Here is a 17159-nt window from a genome sequence, read left to right on the forward strand (position 1 = left end):
TATGCATTCTATCTCCTACCTGAAGCCCACTGGGATATCTGCAGGTTCTGTTGCACATCATTCTCCACCTTTTCCAGCGAGTCCGTTGCAGGATCTTTCACCTTTTCAGCAACTTCCACTTCCCAGTGTGATTCCTCTGGAAGAAAAATCAGCATCAAATTAATTCTTTGTAGAAAGTGGATAAAGACAATTTTTCTGCGTCAGGAGTATTTTCCTTTTTCTTTGTTAGCTGGGATGGGAAATGGAAGAGATGCTTTTCAGTTCTTTCAAAACTTTTGAGAGAATTATGATCAGTCTTTGCCAGTGCTTTGATAAATAAAAATACCTTTCAATCTGAAAAATGTCAAATATAAAAAGCTAGTCATTATTTTGAATGGCTAGATGGAGAATGGTCATACTAAAGAATCAGGAAAAGTTCATATTTATCAATTATCAACGCTTCTCAGGAAAGTTTTCACTGAAGGCCATTTTGCAACAAGAAATAAACACAAACTTTTCAACACAATGCTAAAAATACTGAGAAAAGGGTCTCAGGTGAATGAGAAAACCTCAGTAGGAGGCCTATTTCATGAGAGATACCTAACTGTTCTCCAGTGATTCAGTAGCCTCAGATATTCCTCCACGGTGATAGATGTCCTCCAGAACTATTACATAAACTTTTCCTTCTTCAATATATATATACGTAATATATCAGATGGATTAGAGAAAAATAGTAGAGCTTCAGGCAGATCCAGCTGAGGAATCCAAAACAAGGACACTAGAATTCAAGCATGCCATTAGAAACTACCATTCGTCCACACTAGGAAGCAGCAAGAAGGCAATCTAAATAAAACAGATACCCTGCAGCTGCAGGACAGAAGTACAGCCGTGGTTAGACGACCACGTCTGAAGCTCTTCCAGGATTCACCTCAGCCATTCTACTCTGAGAGCCATGGACTCCTCGAGCTTCTTCCCTGGGAGCAGAGCAGAACCATCCATGCTTCAGGACTGGTATCAGAATAGGACTCCTCCAGCAACCCCCAACTGCAGCAATGCCACGAAGAGATGCTGCATCAGGAAGGCGATTTCCCTTTCTTTTTAACACATTTTAAATGAATGAATAATTCATCCCAAATGGCTTTGAGCTGAGTCGACTCTCCATGTTACCACCTGATTATACGTTCCATAAAAAGAGATGGCAGCAATTTATCTCTCTCCTCTTGTAGGGTGGGCTCGTGGGGGGATAAATACGCTGCCACCAAACCAGAGTGATGAATCGTTCCTCAGAGCAACCAGTGATGGTTTTAGTGATTTGGCATTTAGTGCTTCCCAGTGGGAGTGGTAAAGAGAGGGAAACCAGCATAAACCTTCAGGAAAGGAGGGAAAACCATAGGCAATGTTTTGTTGTCTTTGTTCACCTCCGTAGGATTAATTCATTGCTGAATACCCTGCAAAGGCAACTGGGCAGAAGAGACTTGCTCGTAAAAGCAGTGCAGTCTGCAAGGCTCAGGTGCTCATGCTGCTGTCTGGTGTTCAGGAAAGCAGCTATTAAGTCTGATCCTGTTTTATTATTGATTAAACAGTGGAGTTAGGCTGGAGGAGAGGAGCTGCGTTACACATTCCCTAGAATGATGCTTCTTTTCCCTGGGTCACTCGTATAACAAGCTGCATATCATGCACCAGTCTTTCAGTTGGAAAATGAGAGCGAGAGAGATTTGTGCTGGGCATTAAAGCACACTTAAAGGCGAGAGGGGACTTAAAGCAGGTGCTGCTCTGGCTAGAGTCAGCCTGCTCCATTCCTTTAACCACGGAAACCTGAGCTTCTTGCAGGAGGGGACCATTAGCTTGGCAGGCACAGGGCTTTTTGGATGATCTGAAACCACCAAGCACAGATTTTCTTAAGGCAGTCTGAGAACTGAGGGCTTCATTTCTTAACGAACTCAGGCTTGATGCTACTGCAGTCTGTTACAGGACATGGTAACACTATGGAAAGCACAGCAATGACTGCAAAGTAGCTAAGTCCTAGGCTGAAGTAAGTGAAGACTTGCTCAAATGCAACAAGCCGTGGGCACAAAAACAAAGAAAATAAGCTGCTTACCTTCAGAAAATCTGAGGTACACAGCAATCTGAAGCAAGATACCCTGCCTCCAGTGCCAACTCTTAAATGAGGTCTGGGAAGGGTTGGATCCTGGCTCCACCCCTTCTGTCACTCAGGTACATTGATTGCATGCACCTGAGCTCCCCTGGGTTGGCCCTGCCTTCCCACCAGGTGCTTCATCACTGCTACAAGCCATGACTTAGCATTTCTGCTACAGAAATCCCTTATGTTTATGGTCACACAAATAGCTGCTTCCAGGCTCCACCAAGCCAAGGCAGCCAAGTTTGGAGACATCAAAGGTCAGGCTGGATGGGTCGCTGAGCACCTAATGGAGCTGCAGGTGTCCCTGTTCACCCTGCCAGAACCTGTTGTTTTAGATGACATTTAAGGATCTCTTCCAACTCAAACGACTCTATGGTTCTAAGCTCAATCTCCTTTCCCACAAACATCCTGGCTATGAATTTTCTCCCCATTCCGCGATCCCTCCCACTCAAAACCACACATGGTTCGCTCAATGCAAGAAGCCCTCTGCAGCCAGAAGCACCCACCAGCACAGAAACCAATGAAACGTTTCCTTGTGCACATACTGTGCTGTGCACGTCCACACCTTCCCTGCCTTCACCTGCACACGTTGTTCTGCTGCCTCTGTCCTCCTCTCTGCTCCCAGACTGCAAGGGGCTGATACAGCATGTAAATGTGCTACAAAGACACATCCTCCCTGCCTCCCTGCTGGCTATGGGGAACATAAAACACAGTGGAGATTGCTGCTATTTTATTATTTATGAAGCTTTGGTTATTTCGTGTATAAATAATCCATGACTGCAAAGTGTTGCTGGCGCTGTAATTGAATATTCATGAGGTATTTTTGTTGAGAATTTTCACCATCATTTCAAACCCGGGCGCAAAAATAAAAATCATCATAATAAAAATTTCATCTGTCACTTCGCAGTTTTAATCTCTGAGAAACAAAACCTCTCTCTCTTCCACCCTGAGGATTTTCTGAGGTGGAGGGAACAGAACAGTGGGGTTAATCTGGAAGGCAGGTTCATGCTGCATTGGAAAGAAGGAGGTGCATCCTGCGTTCAGCTCTGCCTGCTGCCTCTTAGCATTGTCAGGATGCTGCATTTGTGGATGCTTGCTGTCTGCAAGGAGCAAATGCAAATTTCCCCCCTCTCCTTCCTAGAAACATCTCTCTTTTCAGGTTTAATCCCAGCCAGAACCTTGACTGAGGAGCACCCAAGTGGGGTCGCTCAGCAAACAGCACAATGGAAGCATGCTGCTGCCACCCTGTGGAAAATGGAGGCCCCCAACTGTTGGGGGCCACTCCAGAGAATCACAAAGCTACAGCTGATATGGTGGTTACAGAGATGTGTGAGGCAGTCATTGCCCCGGTGAGACAAATGGTGAACAAACTGGGGAATTTCCTTGAAGCAGTTGCAGGATTTGCAAGGAAGATATCTGGATGCTTTGCAGGTACGATTGATGCGTTTGTGCTATGCCCATGGTGGACAGGGAACACTTGCATTGAGAGGAAGGAATAAAATCACAGAATCATTAAGGTTGGAAAAGACCTCAAAAATCACCAAGTTCAACAGTCAGCCCACCCTCACCGTGCCCACTGACCATGTCCCTCATTGCCACGTCTCCATGGTTCTTGAACACCTCCAGGGACAGCGACCCACCACCTCCCTGGGCAGCCTGTACCAATGCATCACCGCTCTTTCAGAGAAGAAATCCCTCCTAATATCCAACCTGAACCTCCCCTGGTGCAATTTCAAGCCATCACCTCTCGTCCTATCACTGTTACCTGGGAGAATAGGCTCATCTCCACCTCGCCACAACCTCCTTTCTGGGAGCTGTTGGGAGCCATGAGGTCTCCCCTGAGCTCCTCTTCTCCAGACCGACCATCCCAGCTCCCTCAGCCGCTCCCCACAGGACTGTGCTCCAGACCCCTCACAGCTCTGTTGCCTCTGGACACACTCCAGGACCTTGATGTCTTTCTTGTAGTGAGGGGCCGAGTACTTACCGCTGCACAGGCCCTCAAGGACAACAATGGCAAATTAATGGACAACTGCAAAGAGCAAGCATCTCTTGCATACCAGAATAGTGTAACGTGAAGCTTTATCTGCTTGCCTTGCTGAGATTCCCCTTTTCTTCTCCCAAGGCTCTGTATTCACTGTGCCCTTCAGCTCCTTCAGTTCCACCCCAAAAATGCCTAGAGGGGACTAACAAAAACCAGCAGCCCTATCCAAAACTCTTCCCCTCCTTTATATGTATGCCTTCTGGCCTTGCTGGTGAGGAGGCTCTGCAGTCACCTGCACAGTAAAAGACCAGTGCCCCTTATCGTCCTCTGTCTCAATTCTCCCCTACAAGTTCTTCAGGTCATAGCTCCTTCCTTTTGCAGTTCTGTGGAGCACTGTGTATGCTGAGAAAGGAAACAGCAATGGGAAAGACAAAACATTCCCAGCCTCCTCAACCCCAACACAGGGCATATAAGCACCTGAAAGTCAGATCTGAGATTTTGCAACTGTCCACACGCATGTGGTATTGTGAGGCTGTGTCCCATCAGCACATCACAGATGGGGATGGAGCTCTCAGAGCACTTCACCTTCCAGAGTGATTTATGGGCTCTGTCAATCCAGCAGACTGAACCATGGAGACAGCTGGAGCGTGCAGCAGCACAGAGCAGCAATCCATCACCACCGGGCGGGAGTCACCCAGGAATCTATCAAGGGCTTCATCACGGTGACATCTTTGCAGAGGTAGAAAGAGAAACAAAGGAAAGAGAAGACGGAGAGAGTGAGCCAAGAGCGGAAAATCCACACTGGGTTTCTCAAAACTTGAGTCAAAGAAGTAAAACAAGATTACAGACACCGAAACATGTTTTTGGTGTTTTTAGTGACTCAGGTGGACCTGCTTTAAAGCCACAGATTACAATGCCTCACACAGCTGTGTTGAGTGCTCTGGTACCCTGAGACCGGCAAGGATATATGTACGTATGAAATCACAATAATGTACCAGATACCTATACAAGGCCCTGTATAGAGCTTGGCACATGCAAAGTAGAGGGGAGCACACAGAATACAGAATCCATAAGCATGGTAAGAATGCAGAAAGTAAACTCAACGATGCACAGAGATGCACACTCCCTAGTGCAGTGACATGATCAGTACAAGAGCGTGCCTTGTCTTGCTCTGATCTACAACTCCACAATAAGAGTTATGTTAAGTTATCCAGAAAAGAGCTTCTCTCCATCTCCAAAATCCATAAGAAAACCAGGAAACATGATTTCTCCTAAATCTGTTAGACACCAGAGAGAGAGGTAGAGAAAATATCTGCTTTTGGAGAAAACCAAAGCAATTTACCTTTGAATAGGAAGCAGCAGAACAAAGCACATTATTTCTTTTCACTCCAGAGAGTGAAACAACATTGATGTTGTTTTGAGTCATGCTGATATAGGTTAAGTAAGTGCTCCCAAAGCTGACAAAAGATAGAATATGTGTTAGGGCCTCTCAGAACACTAAACCAGCTGAAAACCTGCCAAAAAAAAAAAAAAAATCCAATGAACCAATCCTTTTGGATTCAGGAGTTGGGAGTAAAGATAACAAATGCATTTGGGCATCATGAGGTGGATAAGGCTCAGGTGCAAGAGAGACGGGGGTGTGGGTAAGGAAGAGCCTTCATGGGAGAAAAGCAGAGGTAGGCCTCAGCTAGGGCAGTGGGAAAGGCTGCACAGGAGGCTGAGGGAAGGAAAGCTTGGACTGGAGAAGAGCAAGTACCTGGGACGATGAAGGAGGCATTTGAGACGTTCTGACACAGTTTTTTTCTCAATGCCTGTGTCCTCTCGGGTCCTTGATGTGCTTCTAGAAGACCCTCTCTCCCACCCAGACATCCATGGGACAGCATGTATCCAAATGCCCTGAGGAGATAGGAAAGTGTGGGGACAATATGACTTGCAGTGCCACGGGAGCTGCTTTTACAGCACAAGGCAGGCTGGCTTGTATCTAGCTTACCTCCAGCAGATTCTCTGCTGCTGTCTGACTCACATGGACTATGTGGAGCCATTTGAGTTTACGATCCTTTTATCTTTCTGACCAAGGGATCATAAGCTGCTTCCCCCAAGAAGAATAATGAAGCCTCATACATTACACATCCCCCAAAGGACTTAATTCTCCTTAATCTAAGGGGAGGATTTGCCTTCAGTCTCCAGCCCTTTTATTATCCATTTGTTGCTCCATCTGTAGCACAGATCATAAAGGAATCTTTTATTTTTTGAGTCAACCTTTTCTTGGGCCTCATTAAGGCCTTACATAAAGTCCTAGGCTGCTCACAGCTCAGAGAAATAGAATAAGACAGAGGCACTGAAGCCTGGATGGCCTTGTCCTTCCTCACAGCAGTACATGGCAAGGACACGGAGATGTTTGGCTCTTAACCAGAAAAAAGAAATCATGAGTCAAGAGAAACACAACATTGACACTCACGTTTCACTCAGACCCATGCTTGCCCTGAAACGTGATGTTCTGACAAACAAGAATGGTTCTGGTTTGGTGAATTATGGCTATTAACACTACGGTGAACCAAGACTGCCCTGTGCTATGTGAGGTGCAGAGATGTACAAAAGAGTTTGCTCCTGTTCCAGAGAGCACATCCAATGTTCTCAGCTTGTTTTTGGAGATGTGAGGCATGTGCAGCCTACTGCTAGGTGGGATGTGGATACTGAGTACTGTTCCCACCTCTTTCACTGATCCACAGCCTGGCTTTGAACATATTTCATGGAGCCACAGAATGGTTTGAGATGGAAGGGATCCTTAAGGCCATCAGGTCCAACCTCCTGCAATGAGCAGGGACACCCACAGCTCCATCAGTGCTCAGAGCCCCTCCAGCCTGACCTTGGCTGTCTGCACCACCTCTCTGGGCAACCTGTGCCGGTGCCTCACCACCCTCATTGTAAAAAACTTTTTCCTTGTATCCGATCTAAATCTTCCCTCTTCTAGTTTCAAACAGTTTTGTGTTGTCCTCTTTCTTTGCTCGTCTTTGATTCTCTTTGCTCAATTTCAGACTGGAGCTTTCCCATTCAATATAGAGGATTACTTAGAGGGACTAGGTGCTGTACCAGTACAACTTAGCACATACTGGGGGTTCTAAAGGGTTAAACAAGACAGTGCTTTCTCTGCCTCCATAACATCTGTGCACTAGCCAGGGGGGATACATGTCCACGTAGCATGCACTCCTTCATACGGTTGCCCTCACTCCTATACCAGCTGTATGCATATGCTTGTATATGAATATACTGTTGTCCTCTGAAGCGTTGGTGCTTTATTTTCTCCCCTTGCTGTTCTTTTCACTGGGATAGAAACTGGCACCAAACTGAAAGTAATTTCCTTTCATTTTAAATAAATAATAATTTAACAATGCATGCTGCTGAATTCATTCTTGCATCAAAGGGGAGATGATTGCACTTCCCAGACCGGAAAGACAGAGCAGGGAGGAAGACACGGCTTTATAATTAAATTTGCTTTTCCTCCTTCCTTTGTGCATCTCATTAAGAAAGAGTAAAAAAAGAGAGAGAGAGAAAGAAAAGCACATGCAGAACATTGTTTCTCAACCCCAGGAGAAAGGAAAAAGTCTCTCGTTTGTCTTTTGCTGCTGCTTCCATGCAACCTCATGGATAACACAGGCAAGATCCTTTCAGGTCTACAAAGAAAGCAAAGGACACTGCAATGTGCTTGGACGCTGGCTGGCTGTGCTGACATGCAGCTGCTGTCCCTGTCTGCTCAGGTCTGGGGATTACTCACCATCAGAGAGACTCACTGCATCAGGGAACAGCATGAAACACTCTTTCAATCAATGCAAACAAGAGCACTGCAACTTTCTCCATAATGACCCTACCCTCAGAGTCATCTTTCTCAGTGGAAAAATAAAGCATTCGGTATTAAGGAGGCTTTGCCAACTAGAGTTTATGAGAACGACAAAAATGCATTCCTTAATAAAAGGGAAGCTATTGAAGCTTATGTACTTAAATATCTCCCAGGTCTCCCTCAGAACAACCTCTGATCTCTGCTTGGGTGATCTCTTTGTCGCTGCCTGAGTGCTGCACTGGGGCTTACATTCTGAGCACAGCATCCACCCTTGCTTTAATCCCACGGATGGGCAGCCCTTGAACTTGAAAGTGGCTCACATTCAGCAGGGACTTTGGTCCAGGAACTCGCTGTAAATCTCTCTTCCTCTGCCCCTTCTCCCTTCGTATACAGCAGGTTCTTCTCTGCACGTTTACCATTCAGTATGGCAGAACAGGAGGAAATTACCTTCAGCTTTCCTTGCCATCTGCATCCCCATTGCTCCGGTGGGATTTAGGCTGCATTCCAAATGGTTCCATTTGCAGTGGATCTGGGGCAGAGGGAGAACAAGCTGACCGTGGCACGTCTCAGCGGATAAGACCACAGAGCAGCTGGATTCTGGAAATGCTCTGTTCTGACTCCTCTAGTTGTGGCTGGGTAGGGCTGCTGAGCATTCTCTTTCATATCACTCCACCTGCCAATCTGCAGCACCAACCATTGAAAGCAGACAGCCCCCCTACAGACAAAATTTAAACGCGGGGAAATAATAAAAGAATACAAAAGTGGCATTACTGTGCATTATAAAATAATGAAACTGTTTTTTCAATTTGTTTCTGCCCCAGATAGTGGCAGTGATCAGCACTTTACTAAAGATGCCTCTTCCACATCCTGGCATATGTTATTACTGTTATTAATAGCAAGCCATAGCCTGGGGCAGCACTCTGTGCAGGTACATTTATTTCCTTCACAGCCCTGTCACCCCCTTGCTGGTGCTCCAGCTCCCTGCAGCACACCCTGCTACGAGGTAAGGGAGGCACATGGAATGTCAGGCACCGCTCTGCCACGCTCCAGCCTCATTCTGTCACTCAGGATGTGCCTGTTGTTGGCTTTATATCACCATAATTGCATTACTTGTGCCTTATACCACTGCAATTTCCTGTTCCTTACTCCTAAATCAAGACTGCCCTTAGGAGGGATAAATACTTGGATGCTACCTCCTTCCCTCTGAGTCAGTAGGAATGGGAGCTTTCAGAACCTGCTGCTGAGCAAGCAGGCAAACTTTCTCCCCGTTTCCTTTCCTGTTTCCAAGTGCTGACTTCTGCCCTCTGAGCAAGACTTGATGCCTCTTCTATGAAGAAAGGTTGCTGCAGCTGGGCTTGTTCAGCTTGGAGAAGAGCAAGCTCCAGGAAGACCTCACTGCAACCTTTCAGTGCTTGGAGGAAGCTTATCAACAGGAAGAGGAATGACTTTTTACATGGTCTGATGGTGAATGGCTTTATACTAAAAGAGGAGAAATTTAGGTTAGATGTTAGGAAGGCATTCTTCACTCAGAGGGCAGTGAGGTCCTGGCACTGCTGCCCAGAGTGCTGCGGGTGCCCCATCCCTGGCAGTGCTCAAGGCCATCAATGGAGCACTGGGCAGCCTGAGCTGGTGGATTTGCTCATTTAGGCGTGAAGAGGCTCTGGGTAGTCACTAATACGCTAACTCCATCAGCAATGCAATCATGAATTTGTGAACACTGAAGAAATCAATACAGTTGGGCAGTTTAGCTCCTCTGCCCATGGGCCATGTTCGTCACCAGCACGAGGGAACAGTGTAGAGCCGTTTAATAACACAGCTCATTAGGCTTCTGACAACAGGGGATGATGGAACTAAGGCCTCAAACACTGAGCCTCCTGAGTCTATTTGTATCCATAGTTTCAGTCTGGGTATGTTACACTACCCAGCATGTGAGAACACATGTCTGGCACAAGATTCAGAGAAAAATTCCCTGGGGAGATCATGTAAAAAGCCCCCAGAGGGAGCAGAAGAGAACGCTCAGAAAAAATGCTTGGAAAACAGATTAGATGAAGCAGGTCGAGATCACCTAGAGGTGACACTTTCCTTGGTTTCTTAACAGCAAGGAAGCAGACAGAGCTCCATTCCATTAGGGTAACTCCAGAACAACCACTTCTGGCTGGTCTACTCTAGGTAAAACCTTCTCTCTCCTTGCCCCAAGACCTTGGCTCTCAGCTACTCCGTGGCTTCAAATAACATTCATTGAGAAACAGTTGTAATTCCTACTACAAGCTGCCTAAGCTATTGTATGCTTTTTGGAAAGACACTCAGCCCTGATTCAAAGACTTCTAGTAAGAGACCCCTCAGTATAATCCTAGGCAAGATACTCCAGTACTTAATTATTGTATTATTTAAATTGTATTCTCAGTCTAAGTCAGGAGGACTAGATATCCTTCTAGCTATTTAGCTTCCAGGCACTGGATCTCACTATGGCCACTGACTACTAGATTAATGAGCCTTCCATTATCAGAAATCTTTGCCTTGTACTTGAAGACGGTGATCAAGTCACCTCTTTAGCTTCCTTGGTATAAACCAGATGCAACTACTTGGCACTGTCACATTTCACAGAGTTGTATAAGGATAAAAATATACAAGCTGTGATTCTGCAATGACAGAAAACAGCATTGTCAGGAGGGTAGTCATTATTCAGAGCTGTTCACTGAGTTTATCTGCACTGTACATAAAATTCTGATAAAAAGCCACTGGCTGGAACTATTCCATTGCAGTTGGTCAACTAAGTCAGATTGGTCAGTTTCAATTGGAGGGCACAGAGGTGTGTAAATGTTCAAACTGACTCCTCTGAGTGCTTGTTGCATGCAAGTTCAGATTACTTCTCAAAAACTCCGTTTCAGCAAAATGCACCTGCTTCAGTATTTGGAGGAAAAAAGTATCAGGGAGAAACTCAGTTTTTCCCTAAATTTCTTCTGCTTCTAACAGGAGGGGAATTATGATTTTGGCAGATTTAGTGCCCATAACAGGCTCTGTATTTTCAAAAGAGCTCAGCACCTGGATCATAGAATCGTACGGGTTGGAAGGGGCCTCTGGAGATCATTGAGTCCAGCACCCCTGCTAAGGCAGGTTCCTCAGTGCAGGTTGGACAGGAAAGAGTCCAGGTGGGTTTTGAATATCTCCAGACAAGACTCTCCAGACCTCTTTGGGCAGCCTGTTCCAATGCTCCATAATTCTGACAGTAAACAAGTTTGTTTGCATATTTGTATGGATCATATTCTATGATCCAATTTGTGCCCACTGTCCTTTGTCCTGTTGCTGTACACCACTGAAAAGAGCCTGGCCCCTTCCATTTGACTCCTGCATTTTAGATAATTGTATCACTGATCAGATCCCTTCAGCCTTCTCCTCCCCACACTGAACAGCCCCAGGGCTCTCAGCCTTTCCTCATACAGGAGATGCTCCAGGCCCTGATTCTCTGTAGCCCTCCACTGGACTCTCCCCAGCATTTCCCTGCCGTCCTTGAACTGGGGAGCCCAGCACTGGGCCCAGTGCTCCTGATGTTGCCTCCCCAGGGCAGAGTAGAGGGGAGGAGAACCTCCCTCACCCTGCTGGCCACACTCTGTGTGATGCACCCCAGGGTCCCATTGGCCTTCCTGGCCAGCAGGGCACACTGCTGGCTTGTGGTCACCCTGCTGGCCACCGGGACACCCAGGTTCTTCTCCACAGAGCTCCATTCCAGCAGCTCAGCCCCTGACCCATACTGCTGGTGCATGCGGTTATTCCTCCCAGGTGCAAGACTCTACACTTGCCTTTATTGAACCTCACGAGGTTCCTCTCCCAATACAACTTGGGCTCCAATGTTTTACACTCATGCTCCCAAAGCTTTCAACTCTTCCTTGATTCATATTCCACCTTCCAGCATCCTTTGTCCCTACATGAAAGACCACTGGGGGACAGACAACACCCCATGCTCCAGACGAGCTGAGGCAGCCCCCAGCCATGTCCTGGATGTTGTCAGACACCACTGCCACAAGGCAGGATGATGGCAGCAGCAGATCCTCCTGACAGGGGTTTCCCTCGCCCCGGTGAGGTGATTCCTTACTTCAGCGCAGAATGCGAAGGATGAATCGCCTGGATGCTCTTTTGAAAAACAGGTATTCTTAGCGAGTTAGGTGAAATCACGCAGTTTAAACACAGTGATGACTTACAAAATGCAGCTTTCTATTCCAGTCTCATTCCAGCTCCATGGCTGCTGCCAAAGCTTTTATTATTTACATTTTCCCCTTGACTTTCTTTAGAAGTGCGGCTGCTTATTTCTCTTCTCCCTCCACCTCATGAGAGCTCCTAAAGCAGCATGACGGGCAAAAGATATGAACTACATTAAAAAACATAGCAATGCGGCTGAACCAGAAGAATCAAAATTAACTCTGTTTGATTCTTGCCTACCCAGTCCTGGCTTGCTTATTCTCCACACAAACATACTGCAATTATCATACAATTGTTTGAGCTGGAAGAGACCCTAAAGACCACCTGCTTCAAACCCCCTGCAATGGAGCACAGGGACCCCCACAGCCCCATCGGGTGCTCAGAGCCCCGTCCAGCCTGACCTTGAGTGTCTCCAGGGAGCAGGCACCCACCACCTCTCTGGACAACCTGTGCCAGTGCCTTATTGTAAAAAACTTCTTCCTTACATCCAATCTAAGTCTCCCCTCTTTTCGTATGAAACCATCTCCCCTTGTCCTGTCACAACAGACTCTACTAAAGAGTCCATCCCCTCCTTAGTGATGCTCTCAGCCTGCAGCAATCCCGTAGGGCAGAGCTGCTGGGCCATGGCACCAGCCTGAGGGCACCTCTGTGCTTGCTGCCATGATTTGGCCTGGCCTTGCTGTGCCCTGGGGAAGGGCTGGCGTTGCTCTGTCCCACCCTGCATCAATGCAACAAGTCCCGATAGCTTTGCGGTGTAAGAGGAAGTCTGCAGAGCTGGTGGAGGCTGTCACAGAACAAGCAGAGATGAACAAGGTCCTGAGGGTGGGTGGGAGGGAGGGAGTGGAGAGAACAGTGCTTTTGTGGTGAAGGCCCCTCCAAGCAGGCACGGGGTGGGCTGTTAACTGGACTTGCTTCTCCAGGCACTGAGAGAGGAGATCAAGGACCTCCAAAAAGTGCACTGCCACGTGAGTGAGGCTCCGGCCTTGGCTCAGACCTGAGGCAGAAGGCAGGCAGGACCCATGCAGTCCATAAGCATCCCAGAACATGCTGTACTTAGGACTACTGCAGCTTGTCTTCTTCATCCTGCAGAGGGACATCCTGCCTCCAGAGCTGGCATCTGCCTTTGGCATTTGTCCACCCAAACATGTTCTTTTCTCATGCCAGCAAGGACTGTGGCCCTTCGTCATGGCACTGCTGGGCCTGTGCAGGCAGTATGTGTGCCCACCCTGCTAGTGAAAATGTGAATAAAATGCATCCCGGCTCAGAAGTTGTGCACGACAAGAGACTGTTGAATCACCCAAAGGAGGCTGCGGAATTCTGAAGCTTCTAAACGGGAAGGAGACTGACTTTTTACACGGGGAGATAGCAATAGGACAAGGGGCCATGGTTTTGAAGTAAAAGAGGGGGAAATTTAGGTTGGATCAAGCACATCCAACCCACAGCCTGGCACAGCCTGCACTGCAGCCACTCCCTACCCTGTGCCATCATGGCAGGAGCTCCTCCCCACCAAGCATCAGAGGTGAATATTGGTGGTGTGGCAGTAGAGGTTGAATCTCTCTCCCAACATTCCCTCAATTTTTTTTGCCATGAGATAGATGGCAGCAGAAGGACAGGCTGACAAAATGAAATCTGATGTGGAAGTGCATATGAAGCAAAGGTGTGTAATTGAATTCTGCCTTGTGGAAAAAAATGGCACCCATTGACGCTTGCTGAACATTTATGGAGACCAAACAGTGAATATAAACACAGTGAGGGGTGAGTGGTGCATTTCTGCAGCAGCGACAGTGACAGTGGTTACCTCCACTGGTGCAGATACTGATGAGTGTGGCATCCAGGCTCCTGTTCACTGCATGGCTCATAGTGTTGGCTATGTTGAAAAATAACGTTTTGTAGCTGAGAATTTGCTCTATTAAATAGCGTTATTGTACTCTCTGCATCAGCTGTAGTTTCCATGGAAATAAAAGGAGGCATTACTTTTGGTGCAACCTAAGTCTACGTGGCTCAAGACAAGTCCTCTTCACTCAATGTGGCCCAGGCAAGCCAAAAAGTTGGACATCCATGAGTTAGAAGCTGAGTGGAAATTATTTACTCAGAGGGCAGTGAGGTCCTGTACAGGCTGCCCAGAGAGCTGTCCGTGCCCCATCCCAGGTTGGAGGATATATGATATATATTAAGATATACTTAATATATATTATACTTTTTCTCACTTGTCAAGATGATAAAACCTAGAAGCACTGATGAAACCAGCATATTGACTCTTTACCTGGAACTAGAGAGATTAGGGTGTCAAAGGCCATGGAACAAAAGCACAGATTTTAGATGCAGAAGCACACTTGTGCAGGATAAATCTGTAAGTTTAGGAAGAACTGTATGTTCACACTCTTCACACTAGAAGAAGAACCATTAGATCTGGAGCAGAATAAGAAGTGCCTTTCAGCTGCAGATCTGTCAAGGACATAGGACAATGGCAGGCAGGAATTTGAAAGCACTCAGCTGCAAAATGGGAAAGGGCCTGGTTTTAGGCATTAATTTAATCTGTATCTGTGACAGAACTGGGTCAGACTCCTGGGAAGATCTATACACAGCACTGGCCAGGGAGGAGGGAGCCAATAGCCCTTGTCTTACCTGCTTACCAATATACACACTTCATGCAGTAAAAGGGCTTTGCTCAAGATCTGAAACGTACCGAGTCCCACCAGGTAACACCCGTCCGGTTTAAGAATGTTTTTTGCGTTGTCTCTGGATTGTATTTGTCATGCAAGGAACAAAGAGATTGGGGCATTTTAGTTTGGGGAAGGGTTTGGACAGATAAAAGAAAGGTAGTTGGGCATGGAACACTTTTAGGAAGCTAGGGACTGGGATGGAGGTATGTTCCAGGCTGAATATGCACATATTAGGGCCTGGGGACTGCTGGCAGGCTACTGTGGTGGCAATGGGATAGTCTGAATAGCAGGAAAGCCCAGCTGGCACCTCCATCACCAACGGGACCACAGGATGGCCCCAGTGGAACGTACAGTGCTCGAATCACGTGCATCCTTCTCAGATCACTGCTGTTCTCCACAGGAGAGAAGAGCTGGGGAGATCACTTCAAGCCATACCTCTGCACTGCAAAAAGCATGCAGAGTTCCAGCACCCCCAAAAAGGGAAGGAACCAATGTGCCTGGGCCCAGCCTGGTTCCACCTCCTTCCCCAAAACCACAGCTCAGAAATCTGGCTGGCAAGTCTCTCCCTTCTTCCTCTCCTCCTTCTAGCTACCTGTTTGCCAGGGATGGCATAATGGGGTCAGAGAATAAATCAGGTGCTATATCAGAGTATTCTATCCCTGACTGTGTAAAGAGCAGCTTTTGTGACTTCCTGATGTGATTTACCATACAATGACAACCTTTAATGTCCGCCAGTGTTATAATCTACTTTATCTTAATACGATCTTCCCCTGCTGAACCCTCCAGAGTCTTAACAGCTATTTTCAATAGAATTTTTTTTATTATTATGACTTGATACTGTGATTACTGTCGCACTCCCGCTCTTTGTGGAAGGGGAAATTAATAAGTTTTTTCCTAAGCACTTTGCACCAGAGCTGAATACCAATCAGCGCCCAAGCTGGGTTCCTGCACCTGCTGGATTCAATTATGAACCTTTGCTCTGACTTTCCAAGACACAGCCGTTTCCAGATCAATGGCATGTCAGCACATCAGGCCCTGTTCCACTTTGCACAGGTCCTCATTGTGGGGAGGAAAGGTGACAGGCACCGAGCTGGGGACGTGTGGCTTTTCCTCTGCTCTCCCATCGCTGTCCCATTCGTAAAGATTTCCACTCATATGCCCCCGTACCGGGGCATTTGGACTCATCATGCTTTAGAGAGGAAGGTTAAAGCAATGCCACCTACACAGTTTATCCTGCTCTTTTGCCATTCTTGCTCTGCCCCCACACCTCTTTTTAGAACTCACTACACCTTCCTTTCTCTCCAGGAGCTCACAGCACTGGGCTGTACCACATCTCACTCCTCCAATAGTGACTACTCTGCATGCTACCACCCCACTGCCTAATATAGTCCACTTGATGAGGGTCAGGCCACACAATCCTTACACACTACAGAGCCCTGTCAGTTAAATTCTAACATAGACAGAAGAGCTTCTGTCTCTGTGAACGCACAAGCTTCTTCTGTTCAGGATGAAAACCATCTAGTTTAATGTCTGGTCCTGTCTTTTTCATTCTGCTCCCATCAGAAGAGGAATTGGAACATCCTGCTGTTGGTCAGCTTCTATTCTTTTCTGCCCTACCTGGTCTCCTCCAGGCTAGCAGTGACCAACCCAGTCTGCAGAATTTGTATAAACAAGCAGTGGAAGGAAGGCTTACCCACAAAATGCTGCTTCTTCCATGATGATGTCATTTTTCTTCAAGTCTGGAGAGAGCGTTTGGTCTGTCACTGAAGTACTTCATGGCTGATGATGGTTGGCTGTCATGATTCCTTGGCAATACACTGCGATAATTGAAAGGCAGAGACAGTGACACTGTGAGAACGACATGCTTTGCCATTGTTTCCATACCTTGGGTTAGGCTGCACTATTCTGCAATATTCCATATTGCTAGCGACAGTGTAAAATGATTTCCTTCTCCTAGGTAGCATTTCACACCTTACTTGGACAAGTATAATTGAGCACACAACGGTGTGTGAACGGTGTATGAAAGGGAATACACCTGAGCTGTCACATTTTCATTTTTTTCTTCTAAACATAGTCCCGAAAGGCAGGAGCTGGGTCAGTAAACACAGCCTCCTGTCCTAGGCTCTTGGGGACAATGCTGCAGCATTCATCTGCCCTGTTCCAGTTCCTTCAGGACTATCAAGTGCCATGATCTCCCAAGCAGCCGACTGCTTGGATAGGCACAGGCTGGGTGAGAAGCCAGGCTCTGAGCCCAGGCTGCAGATCTACTGCCAGTATTGACCAGGAAAACTGAAAAAAAAAAAAAAAAAAAAAAAAAAAGGGAAAAAAAAAAATGTAATTAGTCAACTTGATGGATGTCAGCGGGTT

The 17159-nt window shown here is 46.9% G+C and overlaps 1 protein-coding gene across 9 annotated transcripts in view; it reads right to left on the bottom strand.

Moving 5' to 3' along the window:
- Nucleotides 1-17159, bottom strand: part of DISP3 (dispatched RND transporter family member 3) — a 120449-nt gene that overhangs the window by 90162 nt on the left and 13128 nt on the right. For 5 of the 9 annotated variants that reach the window (XM_021374670.1, XM_021374662.1, XM_021374667.1 and 2 more), the window contains 4 exons: nucleotides 16486-16609; nucleotides 5857-5996; nucleotides 5443-5614; nucleotides 20-136 (listed from right to left, as the gene is read on the bottom strand). In XM_021374670.1, coding sequence (XP_021230345.1) covers nucleotides 20-61 — 42 coding nt within the window. In that variant the 5' untranslated portion in view covers nucleotides 62-136; nucleotides 5443-5614; nucleotides 5857-5996; nucleotides 16486-16609. Of the gene's footprint in view, nucleotides 1-19; nucleotides 137-2077; nucleotides 2130-5442; nucleotides 5615-5856; nucleotides 5997-8382; nucleotides 8651-16485; nucleotides 16610-17159 lie in introns of those variants that run through there. The other 4 variants (XM_021374663.1, XM_021374664.1, XM_021374666.1 and 1 more) reach the window with 4 other exon arrangements.

This window comes from Numida meleagris, chromosome 20 (assembly GCF_002078875.1).
Source record: "Numida meleagris isolate 19003 breed g44 Domestic line chromosome 20, NumMel1.0, whole genome shotgun sequence".
Classification (NCBI taxonomy): Eukaryota; Metazoa; Chordata; class Aves; order Galliformes; family Numididae; genus Numida; species Numida meleagris.